The following is a 19,315-nucleotide window of genomic DNA, read 5'->3' on the forward strand; positions in this document are numbered from 1 at the left end:
GTGTGGTTGGTGTGGCTACTACCTGCCAGTGAGCTACCATGTAGGAGACCAGGGGTTGAGTCCTGCTCTTGGTGACTGTGCAGCACTACACCAACAAGAGTTCTTGGGCAAGACTCCTGTAAGTCTTTGGCCCAAGCTCTGGATAAGAGCGTCAACTAAATACCATAAATGTTCATAACACTAGGTTAACATCTTTCACTGTAAAACTATAAAAGCACCAACCATGTCTGGGCTTATCAAATGCATCTGAGGTTATTAATAAAACATAATTGTTTGATATATTTATAATCATTTTATAATCATTTTCCCTAGATTTTATATCAGGGGACGGGAACCCAAGTCTTGCGGGGTACAGTTTTGGCACAGTTTGGTGATTTCCTTACTCAAAGACAATTAATCAAACTTATCAGTTAATTATCAGATTTATGTGGTGTATAAAAGTACAGAAAAGACATTAAATATGAACTGTTTAATGGATCAATGAATGGAAATCCTTAAATAAAAATGATTGGCTGACTAAATAAAGTCTGATGGAGATCAAATGTATTACCTTTGGCAGCAGCCTGCCATTAGTTGCTATTTGCTGCAGGCTTTGTGAAATGCTTGCCTACTTACATTACACTGAAAACCATCCTTCATCATTTGTATCAAGTTGGAAGAGCAGTAATCTGATTACAGTTTTCAGGGAGGTTTCAGCTGTTAGCGTCATTCAACTCAGAGGCTCGTAGCTGGCTCAGTGAGATTCAGCACTGATGAGTGACTTGATAATTGGAAGTGAGTTGTTTATGATCCAGCTGCGGTCCTCTCCAAGAAAAACTGCTCAACAGTTTTGTAAGTGCCACTGTACTGTTTACTCTATGCTATGCCATTAGACCAAGACACAATTTGTTTTCCTGTTGATGTGAATCCTATGAGTGGCAAAATTGCATTACATTTTTAAAAGAGGAATTTATTTTATTGATCATTTCTTTTGTGTTATTTACAGGAGGGTGCTGGTGGCCTCAAGGATTGGCAGAATCCGGAAGGATTACTGTGGCTGCCAAACACAGGAGATCTGGAGTGCCAAATGACCATTTACCTTAGGTGTGGATGAATAAAATAAACCACACCTACCTCTGCTCTGTCTAATCACAATACGGGATTGTGATTTGGGACATTGGAACTGTGATGTTATATTTGACAGAATTATGAGGAACTGAATTACCTTCAGAGGAAATAGCAGCTGACTGCGAGTGTCTCTTTAAAGAGTGTACTGTGGATAGATAAAGCGTAATGTAATGGATCTCTTCACCTACTTGCTGTTCCTCCATGACCTTTTTACTTGGCTCACACTACACCAACGATTAGAGTAATCAAACTTCAGCTGGATAAATAAAGCTGTGATTCATAATGGCTAAGGATACATACAGAGCCGTTTTGCCTTTGCTGCTGCCTTTCTCAGAAAACATGCACAGGGGTGGAATCCTCCGAGGACTTTGCCCTCTGCCTCTGCCCCTTTTCCCACTTCTCCTCCTCTCAGTGATGCCCTCTGTGGGACTTACCAGTGTGCCAGGAATAGAATACGATTGGGGAGCTCACCCCAAGCTAGTTTGCACCCCTATACCTGCTGATGCTGACCCAAGCTGCTTTCCCTCAGGTAGTGTTACTCATGGGCCTAGCAGTAATGGGCACAGCAATGGGCACAGCAATGGACATGCCAACGGACACAGCAATGGTCATGCCAATGGACACAGCAATGGACATGGGAATGGACAGTACATTGGTGGACTGCCCAACAGCAGTGGTAGTCGCCGAGGCATGTCTGACGAGGCAAAGGCTACCATTCTTCACCTGAGGGAAAGCCTTGTGCGTCAAAAGGAGACTATTCTGGACCAGCGGGAAACTATACGTGAGCTAACAGCAAAACTGACACTCTGCGAAGGCTTTGGGAGAGGTGCAGGTGGGCACCACGATGATGATCACCATGGCTCCTCACACCATGGCTCTCACCACTCCTCCCATCACTATGACAGTGATCATAACTCTGACCCTCATTATCCTCTCAATGGGCACCGCAATGACCATCATAGGGGGAAGTCACCATATCTGGGCAAACATGGCTTCTCACCTGAACAAGCAGGCAAGACTTTGCAGACTCTTAAGGAGAGGCTGGAGAATTTACAGGTAAGAGGCTTAGAAATGTTTTAAGGGTCTTTGGAATTAAAAGACATACATTCTAAATCAGATATATTGTCCAGCTGGAAGCTTTTAATGGTCAACTCTCATTCAGGAAGCTTATGCCTGTCAATGAACACAGAATATGGCAAGAACATAGAATCTTTATTGGAAAGAAAGCTGTGGTTTTACTTTCAAAATGTAATCAAGCAAAAACTTGAAAAAGGTCCTCTTGGGTGTTCTAGCTCTTCAGCACATACTGTGATGGCATGCAGTGCCAGCAGAAGATCACTGAATATATTCCCCCCGCCCCTCAGGCAGCCTTGCCTGGCTTAATTAATTTAATTAGTGAAGTCTTTTGCTCAGGAGAGCACCTTGGACGAAATGCTGAAAACAAACAAGCCTACACTGAAAGACATCAAAGAAAAAACACAGTAGAAACACTGACTAGAGTTAGTATAGGTAGATGTCATTGGCCACAATGCAAGACGTAATCTTGAACAAGCTAATAAATAAAGGAAATATATTAGAAATGTAGATATTTACAAGTGTTGGATCCCTCAGAAATGTTTTGTTAGTCCTTGTTTACATGCTCTTCAAATTGCAGTGTGAAGAAACCCCAAGTTCTAAGCAATACTTCTTTGTTTTCCATTTATTATCAGCTACACTGTCCACAATTTCATAACTCTCCCAGTTTAAAGCTGGATGACTATGAAATCAAAATTGGTGTGAAATTAATTGGATTAAGATTGAAATTCTCAGTTCAGACATTAAAGAAACAAATATCTTAATTTGAAACTAATATGGGATTTTTGTAAATATACCCAAACTGTATACAGTTGGGATATATTATACACCACTTAAAACTTTAAGGGGGATAAACAGAAATATTAGAAGTGTTTTGTTTAAAAAGCAACCTTTTCTTATTTTCTTTATTGAGAGGAAGTGCACTGTTGGCGATGGTCTACAGTATGCTAACCAACCATCACCATCAATTAGCCTTATCTGCCTTGACGAGCCATTAATCGCGGTGTACTATGCCGTTGAGTAAAGCCGGATTTTCTCTGACTAATCAGAGGAAGGAGGTTGACAGTAAAGGGGGGGCTGTCTTAAAATGTCATCATGAATGCTGTACATACAGAACACACAATTGTAGCATACCATTTTAAAACAGAGTTTGTGTGTTTCTGTATGTGTTTCTCTGTATGTGTTTCTGTATAGTTTTGAAATATGGGAAAATGTATTTGATGCTCTACATTTAGCCACCACCTACAATATTCTGCCTCATATTTATGCTTGATATTTTGAGGCGCATTTATGATAATTCTATTTTCTTAAGAAGCTCAGAGAGATGCATGCATGGATAGATGAGTCATCAGTGTGTCCTACTTTCAGGAACCTCTGTATATTTTCTCGTATTCTACAGTTGTAGATTTATAGCATTTATGTTAGAGTTCAAGTTACAGTATTACATTTGTGTTTTGAAAAGCAGATCATAAAGTTTTGAACTCTCATTTGTGACTCTTCTCTCCTTTTTTCTATATATTCTTATGAAGGCAAGGAATTCTTCCAGCACCTATTCTAGTTCACTGAGGGACCTTCTACAGCGTAAAATCAATGCACTGGAAGAGCAGCTCCACCACCACTATGATGGCCATCATAGTGGTAGCGGACACCACGATAGCCACCATGGGCCTGGCCATCACGACGATCACCGCGAAAATCATCACGACAACCACCACGATGACCACCATGAAGATCATAATGAAAACCACAATGCAAACCACCATGACGACCACCACTTCGGTCATCATTACAATCCCTATTATGGCCATCGCCCTGATCGGCATGGTACACATCACAGTGATCACCATGATGATCACCATGACAACCATCACGATGATCACCATGACAACCATCATGATGACCATCATGACGACCATCATGACGATCACCATGACGACCATCATGATGATCACCACGACGATGATCATCATGGCAGTGATGATCATGGCAACCAACCCCGCACCCCTCACAAACCAACAGGATCAAGACCACCTGCCCGTGGAGCCCACAACAAGCTGGATACTGTGCTGAGCCATCTGTATCACAGGCCACCTGAAGCAGGTCATATATGTTGCAATGAAAAAAAGTGTTTGCCCACATCCAGTATTTTTGCACATTATAAACTTTAAATGGCACTTTAATAACGCACTGAAGTGGACCCTGAGAAGAAATGGCCCGTTCCTAGCTAGTTACACTGCCATTAACAACAATAAGTGCAACCAAAAACGTTCTATAGTTAGTATCGTACAGTGCTGTGGAGGTCCACTTCTCCTTGCTTCAGCTCAATTTTATCTGCAGGCCTTTGAGTAGGAACTGTGGGTTTTAGGCCCTGCCACAAAAATCTATTATGTTTGAGTTCAGAACTAGAACTTTGACTTGGCTATTCCAAAACTTTACAATTCTTAAAAAGATCTCTAGACCATTACACTACCACTGCTAGCTTTACAGTTGAAATGAGGTTCTTTCCCACTGTCTGATGCTTAAGTACAGTGGCACTGAAGGGCAAAACCACATAAAAAAAACACATGAAATGAAAAATGAAAAAAGCTACAACAAAAAAAAACAACCTCCACTTTGAAAAAGGACCAGTAATAGTTAGCAACCCCCAATACAAATAACAGTCACTGATAATAACCCCAAGACAGAAAGCAAGACACCAATTACATTTAAATTTATGGCATTTAGCAGACGCTCTTATCCAGAGCGACTTACAAGGTTACCCGTATTACAGAGGAGGGCCAATGTAGTGTTAGGAGTCTTGCCCAAGGACTCTTATTGGTGTAGCGCAGCATAGTCACCCAGACTGGGAATAGAACCCTGGTCTCCCACATGGTGTAATAGCTCACTAGATGCTAGTGGTTTTATCTCTTTACCAGCCAACACAAGGCTAAATTTAGCTTCTAATTTGAACTCTCCACTTAGAAATGTGAAATGTAAAAATGTGATTTTACAAGTGTTTAATAGTGGTACATCTTACCCTCTTACTGCTGTTTCTTCTAAGAAAAAGACTTTCTTTCTGAATACAAACAAGAGTGCAAGCTAATTGCTAAAGCTAGCACGAGTTTAAGTTTGGACAGGCACAAGAAACATGTTTGGTTATATATACCATTGCTCCTTTTTCATTCATTTATTAATTTGCTTTTGTGAATGTAGTTCTTTGTCTTTTTATGGATAACATTTTCACATTGGAAGATTGCATAATTTACAATAGCCTAAAATAAAACCTTACTACATATAATGTGCCTTATCAGCTGAACAGCAAAATAAGGTGTCATTCACATTTTCTTGTTTCTCAACAGGAACCATGAAAAAACCTAAGAATCCTGACGCCTTTCAGATCGGATTTCCCATGCGCACCAACTACATGTATGGCCGTATCAAGCGCACTCTTCTCAATGAAATCTTTGCCCTAACTGTTTGCCTCTGGGTGAAGGGAGGCTCAGGGCCAGGGCTTGGCACTCCTTTCTCTTACTCTGTTCCTGGCCAAGCTAATGAGCTTGTCCTGATCGAATGGGGCAACAATCCGATGGAATTACTTGTGAATGACAAAGTAAGGACGTAGTCATTGTAAAAAACATGCAACAATAATTTGCCATTTCTGACATTATCATAATTCAGCTTTGATAGCTTAATAAATCACTATCACATTTTAGAGATAGAGTCTTCAGCAGGTCATTGACGTTTTTTTTGAGAGTCAGACTCTCCAAATCTACATTCTAATTCTAATGAAGTCATGCTCTCAGTTTGACCTTCCTGAATACTTTAATGTCTGTTAATCAGTGAAGGGAAGTAAATCACATACGGTTGTTACCTCCAAGAACAGGAATGGAGAAGAGTAGCTCCACTTTTCACTGTTCCTCTTTTCTATAAATTTTAGAAATTAAAATGTAATCTTTATTTAGCCTTAAATGTCTTAACAGTAGCTTTTGTGTTACATACATTATATGTCCAAATGTTTGTGGACTTCTAATAAAGGCATTCACTCATTGCTGACACAGATATGCAAATGCACAGACACAGCTTGTCTAGCCCTTGTAGAGAAGTACTACCAATACAATAAGACTCACCATCTCACCATGCCTAATGCCAGGAGTGGCCTAAAGGTGAATAACCCCCCTCTACACACACACACAGTATTGTGCTGTGGAGCAGTGGAACTGTGTTCTCTGGAATGGTGTGTGGTGCTCCATCCAATACTTTTGGAATGGGTTGGGGAGTTGGGAATGAGGAAGGATGATGATCATCCAGCATCCTGGCCTTACTAATGCCCTTGTAGCTGAATGCAATCAAATCCTCAAAACAGTGCACCAAAATTTAGTAGCCTCCCCTCACTTTTCACAAGCAGGTACACTAAAACAACCATTCTTCCCAATCAATTTAGCAATTGTGATTTTTGTTTCTGTACAAGAATAATAAGATTGATTCCTTCTCTTTTTCTTACAGGCAGTGACTCTGCCCCTTTCTCTGACAGATAGCAAGTGGCACCATCTGTGTGTGACATGGTCGACTCGTGATGGTGTGTGGGAGGCATATCAGGATGGAGTAAAAAGGGGCTCTGGGGAAAATCTGTCCCCATGGCATCCAATAAAACCAGGAGGTGTTTTCATACTGGGACAGGAGCAGGTAACAGTAACAGTATTACTTAATTGTAGACTTCATATTCTGGGATCTCTTTGAAGTTAAAACTAATTATGCATGATCTCAATTTTAAACCAAACATTGACGTAGCTTAAACCAGAGAAAAATGATCATGTGCAAGTTTGTATTTATTGACTGCAACAGCCTGACTACTCTGACCCACTCTGTAGTAATTTAGATTTAACAAAAATGCAAAGGCCCAATAATTCAAAATACATATCTGTAATGTTTGTTTAATTTGTATTTAAAATATGTTTAATGCTTGGGTTTCAATTCCACAATCTAGGAATCTAGGCATGGTATCTAGGCAAATAAAGACAAGTGAGCTCTCCCATAGGTTAGGTCTTCACGAGATATGCCATGAATATAATTATTATATTAACATAAGTATTGCTTCTAGCTATCATCCAGCACCTGGTTTGGCAAATCAGTGCTTAATGATGTTAAATCATGTTAGCTGGTGATGGAATTGAACAAATCCTTGCACTGACTGGGGTGCTTTAAGCTTGGTTCTTCAATCTAGCTCACATGAAATCAAATGTACAAGCTTCAAATGAAGCATGTGTGATGTCTTTCATAAGATGCAAATATGCATGTTAAATCTTGAAATCAAAGAAATGTTCATATGGCTAGTAATAATAAAGGGCACTAGCAGAAATTAGCAGGATAATAATCTAATGGCCTAAAACAACTTAACTACTAGAATTATTCAACATATCCAAGTAATATCCAAGTTCTCTAATTATGACAGTTTTCAGGAACTGAAGTAGGAGCCTTTAGGGACTTAAGGGGTTGGAGTTTAGATGTATGTGCAAAATAACAGGAAGCCTGTTTAACCTAATATTCCCAAATAAATCTTCATGCTCTGATTTGCATCCTTTCTTACATTGTCAGGACACTCTGGGTGGCCGCTTTGATGCCACACAGTCATTTGTGGGAGAGATGTCAGACCTACAGCTGTGGTCACGTGTTCTTACATCTCAGGAGATCCACAACCAGGCCTCTTGTTCCAGCCACCTCACAGGAGATGTCATCGCTTGGAGTGATCCCATTGTAGAACTCCATGGAGGGGTCACCAAATATCCCTTCGACCCTTGTCACTAAAGTTCCAAAAAGGGTTAACCCTGGTCACCTAGTTAACCGAGATCACCCTGAGTTACAGAACAGCTCCTAATGAGTTGGATCTAATTCTCCTGCACAAACACATGAGCTTCTCTTCACTTGCAGCAAAAAATGGAGGCTCACAGACACTCTTAATAAGAGTTAAGAGACTGGAGAACGAGCTGTATTGGGACTGCCGCTGCTGTTGCCGCTACTGCTTCTATCCAAGCCGGTCTAATGCAGTAGGATTTGCTACTTTTAAATTGGTAGGCCCTGGGATATAGGGCCTATATAGGCCCTGGGAATTTAGCCAAGCACTTTAATAGCTGATGTGTTTAAATTAAACACTGCGCCCTGATACACTGAAGTGACACAGACAGTCAACATACAACGTGTTGTTTAATCCTATTCTTGTTTATTTTTTAGTTACGATGAAGGAAAGCAGAACACTAATGGTCAGTTAAATGGAGTTACATGAAGACCACTGACATTTTTATTAGACCTTGACGATGCTCTGAGCAGCATGGGGCAGCCACAAAGTTTTAGAGGCCTATTTAAATTTTACTTGATGAAAATGTTTCATACTGATTTTTTAAAACTAGTCTTCATTTAGTTCTGTTTATAGATTATAATCCAAGGTGCTCTTCCAGCTTGCTTCTCTCCTTTTGATGCACATGTATGTTCTGACTGCAGGGAAAAGGAAAGGTCCTGTACTGTTTTTATATGGATGTAAGTATATAGCAATAAAAGGACAAAAACAAAGAAAGGGACATGTGTAATACTGTGAAAAAGTCAGAGATCAGAGATTTATTCTTTAAAACATTATAATTAATTAATACATTATTATTTACTATTATGTTTACTTTTCAGTCTTTAGTTTGTACATCTTTCATTCCTTTCAGGAGACTCATGTTCAGTTTTGTTTTCCAATCTCCTGAAATTGGAAGCCTTTTGTTACTAATCACCATCCAGGTCATTCCAAACATATTCAATATTGTTGTGGTCAGTCTATTATTCTAAAAACACCAGCAGCTTCCTCCTCCTCTTCCTCCTCCACTTTTGTTAGTTTGCTTTTCTCAGTACAAATGTCTCAATCAGCTCCACTTTCTTTCAGAAACGTTCAACACTTATATTTTTGTTTGTGTTTTTCGCTTTTTTTTTTAGATCTGAAACGAGATTAGAGCTTGTTTTTCTCTTCTCTCTCAAATACAAAAAAATAAGCTCTGTTTTATCTGATAGGGACAGGATTGATGGTCTATCTGGATTTGTAAGGTGTCCCATTTTTTCTGTATCTCTAAATCCTCTAACCATCATTTAAATCCCTGTTTATTCACATATTTCTCATTTGATTTATGCAAGCAGGTTATCTTCGAAACATCTTCTGAAAGATGTTTCCTAGTCTCTGACTTTTGCACAGTACTGGAGCATTTTTGACTGTGGACATATCTCTAGGTTTTAATGTTTCATGCTGAAGTGTATGTATACGTGTTCATATTGTTTAAGTTGTATCAAAGGAGTGAAAGTGTTTGCAATTTTTTCTACAAATCCGATATTGTTTCATTGAAATTTGTATTTGACTATTACAAGCACAGGTGGGTTGTTGTAATAGGTCTGCATATGCACATGCCAGAGAGCCAGGTGCCGCATGAGAATGCAGAGGTGTCCATGGCAACATAGCTTAAAGGAGGATTAAGCAGACACAGAGAGCTCTCTGATGTATTCTATCTCTTGCGCTGTCTCTTTAAAATGCAGCACATGCATGTGTGTTCACATTCTCCATACCCCTCCCCTCCCCACTCCCCTCCTCTTTCCCTCTGTCTCTCTCTCTCTCTCTCTCTCTCTCTCTCTCTCTTTCTCACTCTCTCTCTCTCACTCACTTACTCATTCATTCCAACACATTTGTTTGGTGCACATTTCTGCACTAAGGAGAAATAACAGACACACACACACACACACACACATTACTGTAAACGATGTACATAGCTTTTGAGTTGCACCTTGATCGAGTTTTCTTTTTTTTGTCAGTTCATAATTAACCTGTGCAATATATGAATATGCTATAGTCTGTTTTGAGCCAGCTGCAGAGCTGATCCTGCATCCAGTGTGTGGCTCTTAGAGCATGTCCTCGTCCTTTTGATGTCCTCGTTCTTATGTATGAAACGTTTCCGTGCGTGCAAATCTTTTTTGTTTCAGTTCCCTATTTTCTCTGTACCTCTCTCTCTCTTTGTCCAATGCTGTGAGACATATTGACCACATAATGAGCAAGCTGGCTTCAAATGGTGATGTCTCCTAATTCTTACAGAGAGTTTAATGACATTTAGAATCATCTCCAGGTATTGGGCTCACTGTTGCCATGGTAATAGGCTAGACACCATTTTCTGTTGCTAGAAAGAGACTGGCTGTGACTGAAATGGATCCCTATTTTTGTTTCAGGGCACCAATGAATAGTGTCTGAATCGTAAAGTGAAATTCGAGCATGATTTTGAGGGCACCACAATGCACTCGTAATTTATTGTGAACATCATAGCTCACTACACAGGCTGAACATGGACCAAAATGCATTGCAAGTCTCTTGTTACTAAGCAACAGACAGAGGAATGGAATGGATCTGATGGCGCTTGCTCATATAAGCACAGGATGCCATGCATTTCCCATTTTCCCATGTAGTCTGTTAATGGAAGGCCCATGTTTCTAGGCAACATAACGGGCATATGCTTTTACTGATTCAGATTTCAGCATGTGTGTAGATGGAGGTTTAAACACAGCTGATGATGCGGAAGTGTCCCCCCAATAAAGTGCTAGACTAATGAGGCAGTAGGGATCCATTTCTGTCACAGCCACTGTGTACTATGCAAGCTTCTATGAGGCATGTCAAATACTCCTAGTGTATCATAAATACCAGTAGAACTCTGTGAAACCCTTCAAAGCTATCTGGACTCCCACTAACTCTACTAATCTGACATAACTAACTAATCTGACATCAGTCAGCCCTATGCACGGATAAATAATCCTGTTTTACATGAAATGTGTTTGCTTATTATATTTAAATACCCCAGATAAATATTAACAGCTTTAATAATTATAATTTTGATTTACATTATTTGCATAATATTAATATTTACTACAATTACTGTATTTTTAAGGACTTGGTTTGCATACAATTACGTTGCTTAATCTCGCCTTTGGTATGTATATCTGTATGTATTCATTACACTGTAGTTTTTACCATGTTTTTATTTTCATGGATGTACATACTGTTCTATATTTTTTCATTACGTCTGTGTTTGGACACATGTTTTGTGTCTGTAAGCCAAATACTGTATGCTACACTATTTAACTTGCATTAAGAAAGCAAGACTTCTGTTCTTCTTTTTATTTGTAAATAAAGTAAAGTAATGCTGAGTTATTCAATGGAAAGCATTTTGTAAAGAAGTTTGAAGAAAATCAGCTAAACAAATCAGTTTGACTCTGCCCTGTTCACATGTGGTATTAAGTACAAATGTGCACAGGTACTCGAGTAATCAGTAACTCTCAGAATTTAATCCTCATATTATGTTAAAAAAATAAAAAGTTATGGTCAAACTGACCCACACAGTTGGAATATGCTCAAAAACAAGCAACGGGTCAACACAGTAAAAATTCATTATAAATTCTCACAAACCGTAGCATTGTGATATATGTCGCTGTGACATCGTACAGGGTTTTAAATTGAATTGTAGCATACTTTTTGGAATGCTTTTTGGCTTCATGTCTTCTTTTGCACTCAGGGCTGCGTCTTTGTGCACTATAATAATTCTTTTTTTTTTTGTTGGCTAGTTTAAAACTACAGTTGCATTTCTGGGAAAAGGCACATTACGTGAAAACACAAAACAGTGTTTATCCCTGCATCTTTACAAGCTTTTTGGGAAGTTCTGGCTTTTGAATTATTCCTAACATGGTTGGCTTTCTCTTTTGTGTCTCTTTTTTAGTTCAACAGTTAACCTCTGGTTCTTTGCAAGTACTCCCCCACATGGCTTTCAATGTAGTTTGAATTAGCATCACAGGCTGCCCATATTTTGCAGGCTTGTTTGGCATGTACTGTTAGAAATGACACCATCCTCTGAATGGAAAAATGTGTTCATCCTCTGTAAATTGAGAACCAGGATTGTACAGCAAAGGTACAATTTGCATTTAGTAAAAAATCCCATTTGTCCCACATGTCCCTGATTGTAGCTAGCTTGTCTCTAGAGGCATTGCCAGGGTTGTCCTAGCAATTTAGAGAGTTGTCCTAACTCCCCACACCCATACTGCGCCCCTGCTTGCCGCTCTCATGTTGGCTAGGTCCGGTAGCATGTTTATCAAAGTAAATGTCATGGGAAACGATATGGAGTGTTATTCCATATACATGTTGTTCCATGTTGTTGGTCGAAACAATGGCCTGTCACTCTATTCATTCGATAGACTGACAGTTGCTCCTTCATTGACTTGTACATCTGCTCCTTCATCTCTAAAGGAGATGAGTTTTTGGTAGATTCATCCTCGGAATCCTCTTCATCTAAAGAAACTCAACATCTGGACCTTCAATTATATTGTTCTCTGCATCTAAAGTATCCTCTGTCTCTCTGACCTCCTCTGTCTGCTGCAGCACTGACAAGAGATGTGGGGAAGTTCTTTTTCACCCTCTCAGGGCAATCAGAACCAGTTATCAGTATGCATCAAAGACATGTGTTTATTTAGGTCAAACATGATGCACACATGGTCAAACAAATATGATGACAGCACACCTAATATTTGAGGTAACATTTTACTTGGATGGTCCATTGTAGGTGTGTCATAGATGCTCACCTGACATTCAACTAACATTCAACTGAATATGTATTAACAGCAACTGAACTTTAAATTTTATGTAAATGACCGCCTATTGAATGTTACCCTAAACCTAACCCTAACCTTTACCTTTCCCTTTTAGGGTTGGTTTAGGTTTAGATTTAAGATGTAGGGTTAGGTGTAGCGTTACATTCAATAGTCAACCATTTACATTCAACCTAGATTTCAGTTGGTGTCTTCAAGGCATGTCAAGGCAAGTCGGTGGACCATCCAAGTAAAAAGTAATACAATCATTGAAAACTCAATATTGCCTTGACACTCATGTCCACAATGATGTTAACCACATGTAACCACCGCATATTAACCACAACTGTACAGCCAAAAAGTAAAATGTTACAGGGGCATCCAACATCCTATTGGTGACACCAAATATAAGTTTTATAAATATAAGTTTTTTTTAATTATTATTATTGAAGTCTCTTTCCGCAGGCCTTCAAATCACTAGTAGAGTAGGGACAATTAAACAGCAGTGGGACTGTGGGAAATGTTCAATTATCTCATAAAAAAACACTCTAGCCCACACCTGGTACGGCGGCAATAGGTTCATGATTATCTACTCCAGAGAGCCCCATTCTATTGGCAATACTTCTCTACAGGGACTAGACAAGTAGTGTGTGTGCATTTGCACATCTGTCAGCAATAAATGCAACTTGCATTTATTTGCAAATATCCACAAACTTTTAGAGATATACACACCAGAGAAGTAAGCGTCTACTAATCCACTAGTACAATATACAGTAAGAATCATCCCCTGGCCCTGGCTGGGGAAGGGGTGATAACTAGGAAGAACAATAAAGAGCTTGACTGTTAATATATAAATAACAGTTGAGCAACATGAAGGTATCTGAGGAACCTTGCCTCTGTCTCAGTGAAAACTGCTGAAAAAAGCTAGCTGACATTTGCATACAGAGCAAGACAGTATGTGCACATTTGAGCTGCGTTGATAGGTGTGTAAGGGCCATGTGACACAGAATCCATTCAAATCATGTGGTGACTGCCTTAGCAATTATCCATTGTCAAAAAAAGTCTCTAGGAGTTGGCACTCCCAATGCTGGTATCATTGTAACGGCTGTCGGATTACAGCCAAAACCAATGAAATTAGGAATGACCATCAAGAAGCACATTTTACATACTTTTAGTTATATCAATGTAGGACATGCCCACATCGTTTGTAACAGCATGAACAGCATTACTTATTTTTTTAAACTCCATGTGAGTCATAGACATTGCAACTCCTGGCTCCACATATCTCCACTGTAAATATCTGGGTCTGTAACTTTCTCTATAATGAACCTTTCACACTAAACCTTACTTGTCTCAAAGATTAAACTATGCAGAAATTTTGAAAAATCTATTCCCTTTAAGTATATTATTTGAAGAAATTCACAAGGAATGAAGCAAAGTAGGATACAAAAGGAGAAGGTGTTGTCTATAATAAAACATGGGCCACACACCCTACTAACAGAGAGGAAATAATATGAAGTTTCCCCATGTCCTTAAGCTTATTGAAAAGGTGTAGACAACTCTCAAGCAATAAAATATAATCATCCTCTGGTTTGCATGCACTTCAACCTGATAAGACCTGTTATGGAATTCAGTCCCGTAAGAGAACATCCAAGAGGACATGCTGACGCTGTTCTGTAGTTATGGGCATTATTAGACAAATTGATCATGGGAATCAGGCAGCAAATTTTCAGGACAAACCTGAGGAGGAACAAACACCAACTAATAAAGGTAATGTATTACTGGTTATGAGGATAACCATATTCCATGTTTATGTAATTCAGGCAGCTACAGTAGAGGAGAACAGAGCACTGGGTGTTTTTGCTAAATCATTTTAGCATAAGTATTGTGAGGAGATATGAGATATATCCTACTTTTACACAAGCAACCTGTGCATCGTTACTAAAAATAAAAGTGTAAACACTGTTTTCAGCAGCAACTATTTATGAACAGAAAGTGGAATATGTGCAAATACAACATTGCGCCATAGCCACCTATGGTTAACTGTAACAGATGGAGGGGTAGTACATTGTACAGTGACAGTTGCTAAAAAAGTCTCTTATTCAAGCACTATTAATTCAATATGTCCATGAGCGTTGAACTAAATTGGCTGTGCAGTCCATCTGCATCCAAATAAATATGATTATGGAAAAAGGTGTTATGCCAAGAATTGGAAGATTTATGTGGGGAAATTTGCTTTTCTCATTGTTTTCACTGGAAGGCTTAGTTGTAACACCACATCAGGCCCAACCCAGAATATATTATACACACAAAGAGCGGCGGGCAGCCAACTCCAGCACTCGGGGCCTTGCTTAAGGGCCTTGCTTAAGGGCCCAGCTTAAGGGCCCAGCTTAAGGGCCCAACAGTGGCAACTTGCCAAACCCAGGAATCGAATCCACAACCCTGTTATTAATAGCCCAACGCTCTAACCGCTAAGCCACCACTGCCCTATAGCATACTGTATTATACTATACTATACTGTACTTTACCCTGGCTAACTCTCAGTGTAAGTATTTATGTGTCTACACCTATGGTGATTCACATAATGTGTGTGCATTTAATACACAACTAAAAAACTCATAATGAATATGTTAATACAAATGACAAAAAGATGCACAGAGTATGTTGCAATGGGAACATGAGATCAATAAAAGCATGTCCAACTTAAACTTGTTAAATTACATAACGTGTGCTATATTTTACCCCAAATTAGTCTGTGCTCTGCTCTCTTATTAAAATCATTTAATACAATTAAATTTAACAAGAAATTGAGTTTTGCACAGTCCTAAACTACATTTAATCAGTCTGTTTGCTGTTACAAATAATGCAGATATTGATAGACAATTAATCCATAAAATGTGCTTCTTGTTGATCATTCTTCCTGATGTAGATAATCACCAGGGAGCTGGGAACTTGAAGTATTACAGGACTGCTGCATACTTCCTTGCTTCGCTGTGCTTTTTGCTGGCTGTAGTCTCTTTTCTACAAGCATTCTACTGTGAGTACATGATTATCCAACTACCCCAGAGAGTTGTAGAATGATTGCAGACTTACAATGTGTTGTACTCCATGACTACTTCCATTGATTTTTGAGTAACTTATAGCGACAGCCTGAAAGAGGCATGTCAGTTTGTACATTATGTGTCCAAATGTTAATGGACACCGCTTCTAAGGAATGCATACTTTAAGATGGCTACTTTAAAATCAGCTACAGGGTTTGTAGAATAGGACTCTCTGGAACAGATAAAACATGAACCTACACCAAGCCCTGATCTGTGGGATGATGGTGCTACATCCAATACTTTTGGGGTGAGTTGGGGAGTTGGGGATGGAGTGGGGTGGTGATCATCCAGCATCCTGACATCAATAACACTCTTTGCTGAATGCAGTCAAATCCTCCCAGCAATGTTCCAAAATCTAGTAAAAATCCAGTTACTCCAGCAGAAGCAGGATAAACCCATTTTATTACATTGGATTTCTTTGAGAAGAACTTTGTTATGGACATCTGTGTAACCTTCAACACATATTAGAACATTTTCTAACAATTTCTTTAATGCTTTTAAATAGAAGTAAGTATCCTTTGTCTTTGTGCAGCGGTCCAGATCACTGTTATGTTCAGGGCCCAGATGACTGAGCAGAAGGATCGTTTGAGGGACTTAACAGGAAAATGTGATGCTCTGAACAATTCATATACCAGTCTCTTTCACAAGTACCCAGCGCTAAACCAGTACTGCTCTACCAACAATCGCTCACACTGTAAGTAATGTCAACAATGATAATTGCACTGCTGTTTCACTTCAAAACTAGGCTTGGGTGATATCTAAAATATTTAGCACAAGTTTCAAGTTTCAAGTTTATTTGTCATCTGCACAACATGTCAGGACATGCAGTGAAATGCTTGTGGTGAGGCTCAGGTTTATTCTCTACATGAGGACAACCTGTATACATACTAAATATAAAAAATAAAGTTATATAAAAAATTATATTAAATAAATACAAAATACACACAAAAAAGGCATGTCAGTTTGTACATTATGTGTCCAAATGTTAATGGACACTGCTTCTAATGAATGCATTCAGCTACTTTAAGATGGCTACTTTTAAATCAGCTACAGGGTTTGTAGAGTAGAACTCTCTGGAACAGATAAAACATGAACCACAAAAAAGTGCTATATTTAGAATATAGCACTGGTCAGACTGTATCTCTAGGATTGCAGTAATCTAATGATTAATGTCTTTTACCACTTAATCATTGCAATAAATCATTCTTACATACATTAATATGTAATAAAGTGAGTTTTATGAACAATGCTGAGGTTTTTATAAAACCCATTTAAGAATTGTAATTGCTTAGGTCGCTGAAATCTATGGCAGTCTGGTAGCAGTGCATTCTAGTTTTTAACATTACTGTATAGTTTGAAAGTCCTAGTACAAAGAGTAGTAACTTGTCCTTGTTAAAACAGCTGGTAAAGCAACTGGCAAGTAGCAAAGGAACATGTCTGACCTTTAAGACAGTGATATGTACAGAAGGACCCTAGCTATACTGTTTAATACAGTAATCCACTTATTTAAGAATGTGACATTCTGCCTTTAAGATGATAGAGTAGCATCCACATAGACCCATAATAATATAAATATATTTTTTGTGTTTTTATGCTTAACATGTGAGTCAGTTATGTTTTAATTATGAACCTGAGTTGAAACCAATGAAATAATTTTCTAGACACTAGTCTGGCTTGTTGTTTACTAAAAACAATGAACACAGGCACAACTTCATAATTAACACATGAGCAGAACACAATCAACTCCTTGTTTGGCTCACATTCTTTTTGCATACAAGCCCTTTTTCTGTTTCTGGTTTAAATTAAGGCTACTTAGATTAAAATACTGACCTTTTTCTCAAGATTAAAAAAAGTTAGAACACATTTACCTGCAGTATTTTGCACTTTAAGAGGAAACATGCAAAAGCAATGAAAGCATTTTATTTTTAGTATAAGGCACTGAAGAGCTGCATCTGAGCTTGAGAAGCATTCCACTCACAAACAAATCTGGCACAGAATTAGTCATCATATAGTAAGCCTGTACAGTGGTAAATGTATGCACTGACCTCTAGTCTTGGATGTCTCCACAGTGCGTGAGTGCAAGCCGTGCCCAAAGGGCTGGGAGCCCTTCCTGCAGAAGTGCTACCTGTTTGTCTCAGAAAGAAAAGATTGGTTGTCCAGCCAGTATCTCTGTCTGTCGGTTGGAGGCCATCTGGTTACTGTAAAAGATGAAGAGGAGCAGGTGAGAGCTTAGTAAAACATGTTTCACCTATTTGTAAGACCTGTTTTGCTATTTTACCAAAAACAAAACATGTGTGTAAAGTTGCACCAATTAAGACCAATTAGTCAAAAATAGTCGGATGCAGGGACTGAGGTACTTTACTTTCAAACCAATTACACAATATTTAACCAATTAAATAATATTTTATTGATGACTAGATTCAGTTCATGCAGGCTTTTTATCTGAAAGAATTCATCTTTGATAAATGTGAATGTTCTCACAGAGGTTCCTGTACAGAAAGGCTGATGATTTCAGTCAAGGTGACTCGTACTGGCTGGGTCTGGCCAACATGAACACAGATGGAGCCTGGCTATGGGTTGATGGCACGCCAGTAGAGGACAGAAAACAGTAAGAAGAAGTTCTTCTACTTCTACAACAACTACTACTACTACTACTAGTTCTTTACTTCTTTACAAACTGACACAGTACTAAACGAATGCCATTGTGAAAGCAAAGAAACTGCTAATGTGAGCAGTACAACCTACTAGTTCACATCAAAATTGGATAAATATGACTTATTGTATTTATTCATTGGAAATTGGACATTTATATCATGGACTTAATTTAGTGGAAATCTGATGTAATTACAAAAGTTACTTTAGGTACTCTGGGGCTTCATACCTTAATTATTTTAATGTATTATTTAGAAAAACTATAATAACTGTGTTTTGTATACATAATAAGTTTGGTCAAAGTTTCAGGGTAATTTATAATGAGAGTAATGTTGAAAACACTGTGCTCCATAATTCTTGGTCTCCTTAGATTCTGGGACCAGTCTCCTGTCACAGAGAAGCGTAGGGACTTGTGTGCCCGACTGACCCCAAGAGGCTCTCCTCATGCAACCTGGTACCCCTCTTCCTGTAAGAATGGCCTGAAGAGGATCTGTGAGAGGAGCCAGGGCAGTGTTTTATTATAAGGGAGAAAAAATGTTGTGATTGTGTCAGTAGCTCTGTGCTAAAGGATGCTTATACAGTGTAAATAAAAATGTTCTTAACTGAACCCTGAACTGAGTCATTAAACTTCAATACACTTTTCTTATTAGACCTTTAGTTTTCAAAATCCTAACTGATCCAACAAAGACAATGTGTGTTAATTTCTTCTGTAGTCTTAATTTCTTTTGTTTTTGCAGTCAGTTACAATTTCCCCTCTTTACAGTGATGTAGAT

General features: G+C 38.7%; 1 protein-coding gene and 1 long non-coding RNA gene across 2 annotated transcripts; both read left to right on the top strand.

Annotated features, from left to right (window-relative positions):
* Positions 1 to 1,389: 1,389 nt before the first annotated feature.
* Positions 1,390 to 7,962, top strand: LOC140551086 (uncharacterized). Its single transcript, XM_072674453.1, has 5 exons — positions 1,390 to 2,163; positions 3,711 to 4,281; positions 5,520 to 5,770; positions 6,664 to 6,843; positions 7,753 to 7,962. Exons 1-5 carry the CDS (start codon positions 1,390 to 1,392, stop codon positions 7,960 to 7,962), a joined length of 1,986 nt encoding a protein of 661 aa, XP_072530554.1.
* A 10,136-nt stretch (positions 7,963 to 18,098) lies between these two features.
* On the top strand, positions 18,099 to 19,061 carry LOC140551347 (uncharacterized). The gene is made up of 3 exons (XR_011979246.1): positions 18,099 to 18,111; positions 18,374 to 18,498; positions 18,913 to 19,061. It is a non-coding gene; the product is annotated as an uncharacterized lncRNA (long non-coding RNA).
* The last annotated feature ends 254 nt before the right edge of the window (positions 19,062 to 19,315 follow it).

Source organism: Salminus brasiliensis, chromosome 3 (genome assembly GCF_030463535.1).
Source record: "Salminus brasiliensis chromosome 3, fSalBra1.hap2, whole genome shotgun sequence".
Lineage (NCBI taxonomy): Eukaryota > Metazoa > Chordata > Actinopteri > Characiformes > Bryconidae > Salminus > Salminus brasiliensis.